Raw genomic sequence first — 14,209 nt, 5'->3', positions numbered from 1 at the left:
CTGTCTTGGAACATTCCCAACCCACAATTGCTAAAGTAATGTGAATGAAGGGGCATGAGGAACATGTGTAGTTAAGCATTGGTGAATGTGAGAAAAGAGTGCTTAACCTTTCACATACTTATCAATTCTCCCCTCCTAATGTCTCCCGTAACCTTCTTTCCTCCATTTGGGTGTATTTCTGGTGTCAGAAACAAGGCAGGGAGAAACAGATCTAAATACAGCTGTGGCGTGGGATTGTATTTTCATGAAGAAATCAGCAGGCATGGGAAAGAATAAGCCAATGATTCTCATATTGTAGGGCAGCCTGCCCTTTAGAGGGTATAGAGCACCTTCAGAAGTTTCCAGCATCTTTATTGCTTAATTTTTAATTTTATGTAATTGTTGCATGTCATATGCTCTAATGTTAACAAAGATATTTCTCAATGCAACCATGATAAACAGTTTAAAGATGAAAATGAATAAAAACTGTGTTACAAAACAAAGAGAGAAAGTTCCAGACGTATGTAGATCCTAAGGCAGGTTGTATAATCCTTTTCTACTAGCTAAAACCTAGCTAGAAAAACAGGGTGGCTCAAAACTGCAACAATATACCTATCTATAGTTATATATACATACACATACCTCTAAAATAACTAATTAAATCATAATGACAAATGGTAAGCATGCATATGTTTGCAAGTAAAAGAGCATTTCCCCCCTAGATTTTCCAAAAGATGTGAGCTGTACACAGTTCTACAAGTTTTGACAATGTCACAAGCAAACAACTGGGCCCAAACATATTTACTTAGAGGAAAGGTGCACACATCTAAATGAAATTTAAGTGTGTTTAAGACAGCTTAAGAAATTCAGGAGTAAGACCTGATGAATCTAAATTCAGAACTGGAGCCTGACTCAAAATGCAGAACTAGCGCCCCCCCCCCCCTCATCCGAACTCAAATTCATTCTCTATCTAGGCAATGTCAAGCAATACAGTACCATAGTTGTATGAACAGAGGAGATATTTCTTTACTTACCAGTAGTCATAACTTTCATCCCAGTTGTCAAAATGAATTAGCAGCCGATTATCCAACATGTCTGCAATGGTTGCTACACACATTAAAGAAGGATTCTTTTTGTCTACGGCCTCCAACTTCATTCCCACTCGAAAACCAGAAGGTGTGACTGGCTAAGGAACAGGAGGAAATTGAGAAAACATTGCAGTTCGCTAAATTATTGAAATTACAGCTTCATTAGTATAATGAATGCTAATAAAGCATTTAAAAAAAAAATCACACCTTCCAGTGGACATTAAAGACCAGAATTTGTTGAATATGGGAAACCAAACTAGCAGGTTAATCTAGCAGCTGAATAAATTTATCCATCTAAAGAGGTTTCAGGTAGAAATCCTTCCCAGGCATGGTTCGTGAGTTTGTTGTAACTGGACATATTAAATACCGAACTTGGCAATACATGTGTGGTATTGCATTCTGAATTTTCCCTTTCTCCGATAGAAGGATTCATTCATCCAGAGGAGGAGAACCTTTAGATCCAAACCTCTTCTCCCTCCTCTAAACTATAATCCACTATGACATCAAGACAGCAGAATGCAAATGCTATTTTCCACTTGGATCAAAATTCAGTGCTAGAGGCTGAATCCTATGACAATTCTACTATGGTAACAGCAAGTTCTGGCACATTACTGGACAAATCCTCTGAAATACAGCAGATGTTCCCCATAAATAGAGGAGGATCACTCAGACTGAAACCTAAAGACCCTGTCCTTGTTCAAATATATGAAACGTTTCCATATTGAGTGGCCCTGCAGACACAATCATGTGAAAGAAATAATGTCTGGGCTAGTTTATCCACAAATACAGTTACTGCTTCCTGGCACAATTCTAGGCTGAAAAATGGGTTGCTTACTCTTTGACAGTGGAACAGACAAATTCGGAAGGTTGTGGACTCTCCAGTGGAGGTTTTTAAACAGAGCTTGAATGGCCATCTGTCAGGGATTCTTTGGCTGTGATTCCTGCATTGCAGGGGTTGGACTAGATGACCCTTTGGATCCCTTCCAACCCTACAATTATATGACTATGTAAAATGCTGCTGGGAAGTGACTCTTGTATTCAAAGAAAAGCTGGAACAGATCTTACTTTCTCCACAAGGCTACTCTGCATGGAAGAGTTACAAAGGGCCTTCTCATTCATTGAAATCAACACAATTTGACAACCATTGCCAGGCTACAGATTGGACAAGGTGCTATGCAAATGTACAAGCAAGGATACTTGACAGAGTGGAACGGGAAGCAAACTAAAGCTATTTAAAAAATGCTGGAGATGGGGAAGATGAATGCATTTATTCAAATGAGCAGATATGTGTTTGATGTAAGTACACGTATAACAAATATTTTCCCGTCAAGGACTGAGCAAGTTCTGGTATTCTGGTAAAATGTAGCCAATGCCAGAGAAATATGACAAAATACAATCTAGTCTGTGCCAAATCACCTAGTAGGTAGTCAGATTATAGAATTATTTCTTTGCTTGGATAGTTGTCTGCCATGTGCACATAAAACGCCAGACAATAAACTCTGTTTACTAAATGTAATGTGAGAAATTAAATAGGTTTCCCATTTGACATCTGATCTTCCCCTGTTTCTTAGGGATTCTTAGCCTCTGTTCCAAGCATTTGAAAAAGGCACAATAATATCCTGGCTGAAGCTTTAGAAATGGCTGGAATTTAAAAGACTAAAACATCAGTACTGCCTCTTACTGTGCTCAGGGCTCTGAAAAGAGCTTTGGGGGCAGCTTGAGCTTTGCAGTTCTTCAAATATGATGTCCAATTAAATTCCCCTTCCTTGTAACCTAGAGAGAGAGGGAGAGGGAGGGAGGGAGATAAAAGTATTGTTTTATACAGTGGCTGCTGCTACATTCAGATTGGTTTTTCAGAAATAGAAATGATGTGGGAAGAATGTGAACTTTGCATAATAGCTGCCCCTGTGAAATAGGCAGGAGTTACAGGCTTCAGTTAACATATCTCTCACTTTCTTCTGTCTTTTAAATACATTATTGCAGTTGTTAATCATTAATCTGAAACTTCAGAAGTCTCTAGGAAACACATTAATAGGGGGGAAAAGTAGTGAATGCATTTGCTATATTGCAAATTACTGAAAGAAGTTCTCATTATTTTACGTTTTCCATTGCTTGGCTCCATCAAAAAAAAGTTTGTCTTTTCTCTTATAAGAAAACTGCTTCATAAACTACAGCAAAAGTGAATGCACTCTCTTCTGTCCTGTAAGATTTCTGTCTTCTAAGGTTTACCATACATGATCCACTGCAAACAATACACTGCTTCAGCAGCTTATTTCCATGCTCTACACAGGGTGGACAAACGGTGTCTCAACATCTCACATATTATTATTTATTCATTTTATTATTTATTGCACTTATGCACTGCCTTCCTGACAAGCTATTTACAAATATTAATATTGTTTACGCAAACAAGTAAAGGCAAGCAAGCAAAGGTAGGTGCAAATGTTATATTTAATATGTACCCATTTCTATTTTGTGAAGTGGCTACTTATTGGTTTAGATTTCAATTACTTCTTCCCATTTTTAACAATGTTAACTTTAGTGCTATCAGAATGAGCACAGGCGAGCCATGAGTTTGCAAGCTCCCTCCTCACTTCCCCCTCCTCTGGCAAGGAGACTGGAAGCATCCACATCCATGTTTGAACTAACTACAATTTATATGAAATGGCACAATATAGTAAATTAAACAACCTAGCTTTGATTCAGCAAACCTATGTTTAAACTAAGCAGGGTTCCAAGTGTGGACGTTACAACAAACTCAAATCAGGAACTGGATGCCTTTAACTTTCTGTTCAAACACACACACACACACACACACCCATGAGATGGGAGCATAAAAGCTTGAAGCTTATCCATGTGTGTTCCCAAGGTGCTAAAATGTGGCGTAGCATTACATCCAAATGCACTTGTTTGAACAAAAAAATAAGTTCATGTACCTTTAGGAGGAAGCAGCTTGTGACCTGTTTTTTCACACCATCCAACAGGGTGGATTTCTGGAGAATCCGCATTAACCCAGATGTCATAACACTCAGAATAACCATCGAAGTGCAATCTCACTCTGTACCCTTGCACCTGTAAGCATGAAGCAACTCAAAGTTATCCCTTTCACGAGTCAAATGAACCTTAGGGTTGTTTTTTGTTTGTTTGGGTTTGTTTTTTAAACTTAACTCTGGATTGATTCCATCTCCTTATAATCTTTGGCAAAAGATAGAAATGCTCTCTTTTAAAATTTACTATCTATAGTTGTAGGGACTCCTCCACAAAGTCTGTTTTATGCTTATTGTCAAAGTGGAACTCAAGTCTCTACACTGCAGTGTCCAGTCACACTGATGTTGAGTCTCTCTCTCACTCACTCCCACCCACCCACCAGGAGATCCATTTTGCACATGTGTAGGCATTTATTCAGGCCTCAAAATTACCGTATTTTTCTGTGTATAAAACTAGGTATTTTCCCTTAAAAATAATGTCAAAAATTATGGGGGCGTTTTATACACGGATATTGCCGAGGGTGGACTACCAATTGGTTGTTGCCACAAAAATAGGGGGCGTCTTATACATGGGGGCATCTTATAGACGGAAAATACAGTAATTCAAGTAAACGCCCAAGAAAACACACACACACTAAAGATTGTCTTGTTTACCTGAAAATACCCTTTGAGTCTGGCAGGATCTGTTTCTGACTTTAAAACCATTAAAGTTGTTTAATTTAAAATAACAAAATCTAAGCAGAAGATATTTTTAATTAAATAGAATGTGAAGCATTATCTTTAAACATCGTTTTAACTCACTGATCCAGGGCATGCCTTAAGACCTTCCCTCTGTCTATTTTCCCCTCCCCCTTATTATTCAGAAAATAAGTTAATACTGTTGATTTCAATACAAAGAAAGGCAAATACCTCGGCAACAGAAAGCACACAAAATAAGGATGGGTGTTCAGGATCTAGGCCCTCTAGTTTCATTCCAACTTTAAATCCATTTTTGTTTTGTGGAAAGGACTGAGACTGCAGTGGAAATAATGGAGGGAAAACATTATTTTACACTTCAACGAAGACTTTCTTGTTGCAGTGTTAATACTCTATGGGGAAAATATGAAGGAAATGAAATCTAGTTATTTAGTGTAATCTGTTTTCTCTAATGGAGGTAACTTCAGAGATTGCTAACTCTGTACTTGTTTTACACTGAGAGATGGAAGGTGAATGACATCTATATCAGAATTATATTCACAAATATATTGATTTGAAGACTGTGATTCATCAGAAATGGCTTGCCCAGTGGGACAGAGCTGCAATGCTAATTTTTTAGCAGTAGTGTCACTGTCACTTACCACGATGGAGTGGGGTGAGGCAGTGGGGAGGTCAATGCATAGTGGGTGCAACAGTGAGAGCACTGGATTAGGTCTGCTGGTGCACCCACACGACCTTGACCTTCCCACCCCTTCATCTCCTGGCAACTGGCAGCACTGTCACTACTAGAAAGCTAATATTGTGGTTCTGCCACATCAGACAAGCAGCTTCTGTGCTCAGTTCAGACATCAGTTGGCTATAGTTAAGCTAACTCGGAAATGAAAAACCATGGCTTGTGATCAGTCAGCAAACAAGAATTGGAAACCATGGTTTGAAATTAATTTGCAAGCCATTTTTTGAGCTATAGTCGGTATGATATCAGAACTGACAAACCATGGTAATGGCCCTCACTTCACTTCCAGAGGCTGCTGTTCTATGGAGAGAGAAATGAACTTAAGGAGCTAAGTGCTGAGCAGATTGGAAAACAAAAGCAGGCAAAAACTGTCTGTAGACTGGGGTTGGGAATATCTGGCATGTGGGCCAAACTTGGCATGCCAGGCCTCCTCATTTGGCCCACAAAGCCACTTGGGGGAAGTAATGCCCACCTGCCCTAGACCTGATGTTAAGATGATGGGTGGTAGGAGCACACCTTGATCAAGGAAACAGAAGTGGCTTCCATTCAATGGACAGCCCCACCCACTAAAGGCATCCTGATAAGGGTCTGGCCCATGCAGTCAAAAAGGTTCCCCACCCTGATGCACACCATGATTTGACTGTTAAACATTTGGAAACTCAATCCATTGGTTTAGTTCTAAACTATTGTGAGCACAAAACTGATTTGGGTTGACATCTGAATTGTGACTTGGTGCAATACCTGAAATGAGTAGCTTCTTCTGACTTTTGTAAACATCAACCAAGAACAAAGTTTCAAGTTTTGACATAAAAAGAGTCGTAACTCTCAAACCCTGGCTAAGAACAGGTAGATAATTAAAAGGAATTCTGGTGATGGAATCTGAAACAACCTTTTATAACCAATGCTTACTTCCACCAAGAAGTTGATCTTTATAGACATAACTGATCAAAGCTGAAAGGTGCCGCTAGAAAAAAAAGGATGACTGAACATTTCTCCAGCGTTACAAGGTGCTATTTTTTCATTTCAATGGAAATTGAGGGAATTCAGTATCAGACAGGATGCGTGCTATATTCACATTCTATAGAGGTCGGCTTCTTGCATATTTTTAGACATGCCAATTGGTTGCTACTTGTACCCTCACTTGTAATGATTATTTTTTAATCAGATAATCTACAACATGCTAAAAGTCAAGGATCCAATTAATATAAGCACTATGCTAATTAGCAAAGCTAAAGCTAGCTTCACACAGTCACTGTCTAAGATATGATCCTAGCGCTGAGCAATTTCACATACTTAAGGCACAAATTAAAACAAGGGTTGGGTGCAAACTTAAAAAAACACACACAACTATTAAACTTTCTCTAGTGAGTAATTGACATATTCCTATTTCAACAGGGGAACAAGTACAAATAAAACCCTCCTCTGCCCATATTAGTTCATTTCTCTGGCATCCAGTACAGGCAGTAATTGAAGATTTCTTAGAATCATAGAGTTGGAAGGAACCTAAGGGTCATCTAGTCCAACCCCTAGCAATGCAGGAATCTCAGCAAAAGCATCCATGGCAGTTGGCCTTTGTCTTGCAGCACTTGCTCTCCCCTTTTCTTGTCTACTACTCCCTCACAATGAGAAAGCCCAGGGCCACCTATCTCATTAGCAAGCTGTTTTGGGGAGCAGCACCTTGTTGCAACAGCTCTGGTCACTCTGTAGTAACAGCTCTTCCCTATCCAAATGGGCAAACTATTCCTGACTACACAGAGGAAACAATGAAAAGAGCAAGGGAGTTTGTCTGCATTCTTCCTAAGACCAAAACAGAAGTGGGGCTTGATTACACATTTTCCCTTTTAACAAGCAAACTTGCATATTGAACCAAAAGACAGCTTTGGGTGTACATTTTTGTGCAGACTGCTTCTCAGTGCTTTGTTAACTTTTAGGATATTATTGGAAAGGCATCAGGAAGCACCCTTCAGACAAGAGGTAACTACCCAGCCAGCCAGCCAGCCAGCTAGCCAACACAACACCACCAGTAAATCTAGCTCTTTAGTCTGTGTTGCAGCAGCACAAAATAAAGGAAGTCAACCCTGTCTGGTTCCTCCCTGTAGGAGAACTCTTTTGTGTGCAAGAACTCTAGGCTGGTTTGACAACCTGTACGAACCACAGCACATGCCAAAACAACACCAGCCCCCCCCCCCAATTCTGTTAACCAAATGCACAAAGTCATTAAATAGTCACATGAACAAAATAAATAAATTATCCAAGAGCTGTCAACCTCTTTGAAGAGTTTCAGTGGAGCAGGTGCCATTTTTTCTTCTTCTAAGTATGACAGCCAGTTCCACACATGCTTCTTTCCAGGAGTAACTGAGCAAAGACAGAATGAGAGGGAAATTATTTCTGCAGGGCAAAGCACTGAAGCAGAGATCCACACACATGTGCTTCTATTTGCCACATTGGGTATCCAAAGGTAAGCCGTTTCTTCTACAATAGATGGAAAGCAGCTTTCAAGAACAGTCCAACAATTCAAATGCTATCAACTTCCCCTTACTACAATATATATTAGGGAACTAAAATAAGCAAAACTATCTGCTATTTAAAAAATGAATAAAACTAATTGCAGGAAGGATCTGGTTTCTGGTGTTGCTTTTTAAAAAATGACAAACATACCACATACAATTAATTATTTACGCATATACAGTAATTTATACAAAAACACAGCAAAATTAACCATATATAATAATTCTAAATGAAACAGGGGGGGGAATACTCAGAATTGGTGTGTTTTTTGTAATGTCTGCTCATAAATTTCAAAATATTTTCTGTGTTGTAAATATCTGAGGCTGACTTTTAATGCTATTTAAATATGGTTTTCTTGTTTCTAGATAGCTGTAAATGGTGCACTGGTCAAACAGACCCTTACTGACCAGTAAAAAACAACAAATTCCCATAGTCCTTCAAAATATATATAAGATGAGCAACCATTAGCAGCAATAAAGCAAATCGAAAAGAAATTAAATGGCCAGCCAACAGATCATGAGGAATATGAACAGGCTGCAATCTTATACATATTTACCAAGTTCCACTTAATTAAGTGTGCTGTAAATGTCTCCAGCTCTGACTTTAGTAAAGGCGTTCAACAAATTAATGCAAAAGATGAACAATATTTGAGGATGTAATTTAATTTAAGATTATCCTTAAGTGCCCATCAATCATTATCAGTTTCATTTCAATTTTATCTTCCAGTGTTTATTTTAACAGGATTTATCATATTCAGCTTGCTGTTCATAAGAGGGACTCTAGTTTGATGATGCCAGAATGAATGATCCAGATGCTTTGCGGCCACCTGAGCAAGTTGGTATACTGTTACTCGCAACCCTTAATTCTACTATTCTAGATATATTATGGGTTCTACAGCCCCAGCCTTCTGGGCTGCAAAATTATCCACTATACAGCAGCTTTTCAGCATTAAGTCTTCTGCTTACCTTGCTTTACTGGTTTAGTATTCTTGCGGTTTTTCAAATTCAATTTATTCTTTTCCTAGAAATAGACATATTTTTTAAATGATAAGAAAATACACTGAGATTTTCATACATATGATTGACATTTTCATTCTTTTATAAAAATAAAAAGGTTTAGTATTTTAAATTGTAACTCACCTTGGGTACCTTGGTAAAAAGGTAGAAAAGCAAAAAATGAACAAGAAAGCATAACCTGCCATATAGTGTATCCCCACCACAATACATACACACAAAATAAAAATAAACTTTCCAGAGTGATATTTTCTGAATGTAAAATGTAAACATTAGCTTCTAATTCAAAAAAGTTTTCGAGATTTACATATATCACTGCCCTACTCAAGTGTAGTCGCTTGGTTATGATTCCAACTAAACCTGTAATACCTCATCATCATCTGCATTTTCTTCCTCATCTTCAGAATCCAAAAGCAACTTCCTCTTTTTTCGTAGGCGCTTGGAAGGTCTGTCTGTTTCATACATCTGGCTGCTACTTGTCTGTTTCCCGAAGTCACCTGGGGTGTCCTTAGAGACTCTACTAGGAACAAAACCTAAAATAAGTGCAAAGTATCCCTGTAAAGTTACAAAAAGTTACCCTTCCCGTTAACAGTGGTGAAGCACTGGCAGATTTAAAAGGCAATACAGTATAAATGGTCTGGGGCAAGGATACTTCAAAGACCAGCTTCTTCAATGAAAACCGACCTGCTGCATGTTTACTCAGACATGTCTCACTAAGACCAATGAGGCTTACTCCCTAGGAAGTATGTTCAGGACTTAAGCTTTAATAGCTAGTACTAACTGGCATCTTAATTAGCAATTAATCAAATTTCAGGAAACCAAAATCATGTACAATAGTGACCTCTCTTGAAGCACAGGTCAACTGCACAACTATGCAGGTTTTCTTGATGTTGAACTTCATTCATATTAGCACTGAATATTTCACATCAAGGAAAACAAGCACTGCAAAGTTGAAACAATGCTTACATTTTCATTCAATATGAGCCAATGAAAGCGTCAGAGCTAACTTCCTTTAAGAAAGGCTCTTGTACACTTTTATACTGCAATGTGGCCTTCTTATGCTTCAGACATACCACCAATGGTTTTCCTATCACAGCTTGCTTGATGAGTTTTCATTTCATTTTGTCTTTTATAAGGAAACTGGATATGTATTCATTTTTCTGCTGTGGCAGAGGAAGTCTTGTGAGGTAAATAGGAATATAACTTCCCCATTTGAGTAACAGGTTTGCTACCATCCTAACAATTTTTATGGGCTACTTCAATGTTTAGCATTACTAAAAATGCAAAACTGGTGTATGAAAGTTATGGTGGGAAACAACTGAGGTGGCAAAACATAACTTATCTGAAGTTAGAAGTTACTCAAATTAATGAAACTTTTGAGTATTATAACTCATCTATTTAAAGCAATCACAAATATGTGAATAAAATGAATTTCAGACAAACTGGAGTATTCTTTATATATAGTTATAGTGTTTTTAAATTAGATGGGGATGCAGAGGGCAGTTAAATGATCAGAGGTTCAATACGTTTTTCCCACCTTTCTGAATAAAGTATTGAGAATTAACTTTCAGTCATGCTGAAATAAATGTTTTGAAAGATAATTAGACATTTTAAATTTAATCAAAGAATACTGTTTAGAGAAAACAACAACTGCATTTCTCTCTCTTTTGAATAATGTTAACTGATAAAGAGAAAACCACTACCTCCCTTAATCTGCCTTGGTCATTGCTTCATCAATACATGGGGCCAGTCTCCACCTTGAATGCTATCTCATTCTTTCATAAAGTGATTTACCCTGCAATCCTACACTCAGAAGTAAACCTCACTCAGTTCAATGGTATAGACTCCCAGCTCAGTGTGTAGGATTGCAGCCTTACTATTTAGTTACTGCAACAGCAGCCAGCCATCCTGTTTTCCAACATCTTTTTAAAAAATACTGAAATTGATACTTGCTCTTTTAATACAGAGATAAATATAGATTAATCCAGATTCCACTTGTGTCCCATGAAACAAAAGAGGAGACCAAAGACATTACCTGTCTCTAGGTTCCTGACGGGAATTCTCAAAACAGTCCATTTTCCCAGGGTGTCTGTTATTTTCACAGGTTTGGAGTTCAGATCTGGGAATATTGTCCTTGGACACTGCAAAAAAAAGGATGATAGGCACTGATTAATTCAAAATAAAATTATTTGGGACTTCTAACACCTTTCATGGAGCTCTTTCCATGCTTTTTACATTCCTGAAAGGAAACTGAACACCATGGAGCAGGTATTTAAAGAGTCTGTGAAGTCATTTAAGCCAAAGCAACAAACAAATGAAGACTCTGTGGGTATTTTAACTGTGGGTGAACTTTAGAGATGAGAAGAATAGTGTTTTGAATTTTGTCAAATGTATAAAGCCTCTAGGCACCTACCCCATGAAATGACAAATTCAAAACTTCATCTATATTGACAAATTCCAGAGGGGGAAGCTATGTTAGCTGCAGCAAAAACAGCAAGAAGAGTCTTAACACCATAGGCTAATAAAATGCATTGTGGCAAAAAAGTATGAGTTATAGGCACCTCATTAAACATATACCTTAAGGCCACATTCAATAAAAGAAAGTGATTTAAATATATGGTGATGTAATTAAAATAATGTATTTTCTGTCTGAAAGAAATAGGTTACATTTAAGCCAAATTTGCTGTAACTAAACAGAAACAAAAATTAACAGCTAAAAATGTCATTAACTATGTGTATTGAAATGACATTTTAATATATAGATTGTTTATATGCACCCTGTTGTTACTGGTTTTGGCTTTGGGGACAATTTTATATTTTTTATTTTATCAATTGATAATGATGTTGGTCTTGTAATAATCTACTTAAACAAAAAAGAATGAGATTGGTCTAACTATATGATGAATACAATATAAATTACGGTATTTTTCCGTGTATAAGACTAGGTTATTTTCTTGAAAAATTAAGCTTAAAAATTGGGGTTGTCTTATACATGGGGGCAATTTCCCCCATTTCCTCAATTTGGAGTCCCAAAAAGAGTCTTATACATGGGCACATCTTGTAGATGGAAAAATACAGTAACTGTCTACTGTCTACATGGATGTCAGAGTTTTCCAGTTTGATAAAGGTGTATCTGTTTTGAAATTTTAATAAACTTGTGTAGACATAGTAAATATATGCAAACAACTATGACTTTATAAAGAAATTATGCCTGTATCTAAGCATATTTTCATGTGTACTTCAGTTGGATTCATTCTTCTGTTCTGGATCAAAAATCTTCAGCAATAACATGTGGACAAAACAGAAAATTGTACCCAACTAGTACAAAGCTTGCTTAGGAGGAAATGTGTAGCATTACACAGTTAGTGATCATACAGAATGAGTTCATTTTTGTTCATAAATCCTTGTTTAAAATCACGAAACTTGGCAGTATATTCAATAATCTCCATAGAGACAATACAACCAGGTTAACTTAGATGGTGCCAATCTAAGTATCAGGAATGGCCAGAGAAGTCCAGCAATGTCACCTTCCTGACATCAGTGTCACGTAGCAGCAATATCAGTGTCAGGAAGGTGAATCTGCCCCACTGCAGTGGCCACTCCTGGCAAATTTAGATAAGCTTAAATGGTTTTCAAACAGTGCACTTATTCCTCTTGTGTGAATTTAATAGCATTAAATAGTCCTAGCAATGTCTTACAAATGTAAAAGTAACAAGAATTAGTAATAAGAAACTGCATCTGACCACCAGAAGCAACAGAAAGTTGCTAGCTAATGTTCTCCCCTTTTCCAGTGAAAATTCAAGATTGCTAACATGAGTTGTTGTTAATGCATTCCATAATTACATAAAATATTCTATCCCAGCAAACCTGTTCCAGAAACAATGTCTTGCCCACAAGCTTGCTCTGAGTGCAAAATATTGGACAAAAGACATAATTTGGAAAATTGTGCACTCCAGTTCCCGCCCCCCTGTGTGGTAGAACAGGAATCCTGATGGTTGAAACCACAATGTTTCAAAGTTCAAAGTGGCGCTCTTGTTTTACTGTTTCTGTTCCTAAGGACAAATATAAACTGTGACTGTAAATAATGCTAAATGAATAAAAATTACAAGCAGTTCAAATGTTTCGCCAGATTGCAAGCTACTACAAAGACCCATTCTTGCTACACGTAACTGAAGCATTTTAATTTTTTTATGTCTGCTTCATGCTCTTGTTCCATTATATAGTCTACTAGTCTAAGGCTCACCTTCAGTACCACAAGCAGTTATGGTGTTGGGCACAGAAGAGGTAGACAAGTTAAGGGCTGAACTGGTATTTATTGATGATGCAGAGAGAGCTTTTGTAGCCTTTGCTTCAACTTCTGTAATTATTTCCAGTGTCCCAAACTCAGTTAAACGAAACTGCAGGGAAGAAAAAGTGAATGGAGTAAACATGTAACAAAAGAGACTTTTGAAGGAAAGGAAACAGTATATGAGAGTCAACAAGGAAACAAGGTAGATTGGAGTAAAAAGGAACTAATAGCAAAGAAAATGCAATAAATACTGCATTGACAATAATCTCTAGGACATGGTTAGTATAGCACAGACACAGATTAAATGAGTACTCATTTCTTTCAATGTACATACAGAAAGACATCATCGGTAAACATGATTCAGACCTATAAAACATATAAAAATATAATGAGGAATGATTACATACACAGTCGAAGATCTTCAAAACTATAGTGCTGTTTGAGGGAGAATAAGCACTCCTTCATAATGTTATCTGCTTAGAATCAAAATCTAAAAAGTGAAAACCATGGTTGCCAGTATCTGCTGCTTTAGAGGGGTGTCTCAGCACATCAAGGCTGGTACTGGTATACACCTACTTTCCTATAGTGCTAGAGCACCAACCCCCTAAATGGTTCATGCAGTTATAACCTAGAAGGAGAATGTCTCTGAACAGTTCAGTAAGTTATGTGTACATTTTTTGAATTTCAAAAAAAGCAAGGTACATGGGTACTAGTAAACATTTCTGCTGTATCATCGGGTTTATGTTTATTCAGTCCCCGTAAGCACTTAACCAATATCTGCCACAATTCACCAAAATACTCAACAGACAGGGTACATCCAGTTAGTGGTAAACACCAAGATTGATATCGGCTAGTAGAGTAGACCCAATAAAATCAATGGACTTAAGCAATTTCAATGGGTCTACTCAAAGTATGAC

At 37.5% G+C, this 14,209-nt stretch overlaps 1 protein-coding gene across 13 annotated transcripts in view; it reads right to left on the bottom strand.

Annotated features, from left to right (window-relative positions):
- The window catches only part of LOC128418640 (lethal(3)malignant brain tumor-like protein 4), a 58,858-nt gene that overhangs the window by 27,326 nt on the left and 17,323 nt on the right, over positions 1–14,209 (bottom strand). For all 13 annotated transcript variants that reach the window (XM_053398540.1, XM_053398527.1, XM_053398530.1 and 10 more), the window contains 9 exons: positions 13,248–13,401; positions 11,040–11,145; positions 9,374–9,521; positions 8,957–9,011; positions 7,750–7,838; positions 4,964–5,068; positions 4,004–4,139; positions 2,749–2,840; positions 1,014–1,165 (listed from right to left, as the gene is read on the bottom strand). In XM_053398540.1, coding sequence (XP_053254515.1) covers positions 1,014–1,165; positions 2,749–2,840; positions 4,004–4,139; positions 4,964–5,068; positions 7,750–7,838; positions 8,957–9,011; positions 9,374–9,521; positions 11,040–11,080 — 818 coding nt within the window. In that variant the 5' untranslated portion in view covers positions 11,081–11,145; positions 13,248–13,401. The remainder of the gene's footprint in view (positions 1–1,013; positions 1,166–2,748; positions 2,841–4,003; positions 4,140–4,963; positions 5,069–7,749; positions 7,839–8,956; positions 9,012–9,373; positions 9,522–11,039; positions 11,146–13,247; positions 13,402–14,209) is intronic.

Source organism: Podarcis raffonei, chromosome 8, assembly GCF_027172205.1.
Source record: "Podarcis raffonei isolate rPodRaf1 chromosome 8, rPodRaf1.pri, whole genome shotgun sequence".
NCBI lineage: Eukaryota > Metazoa > Chordata > Lepidosauria > Squamata > Lacertidae > Podarcis > Podarcis raffonei.
This window is presented reverse-complemented; position numbering and strand designations above follow the sequence as displayed.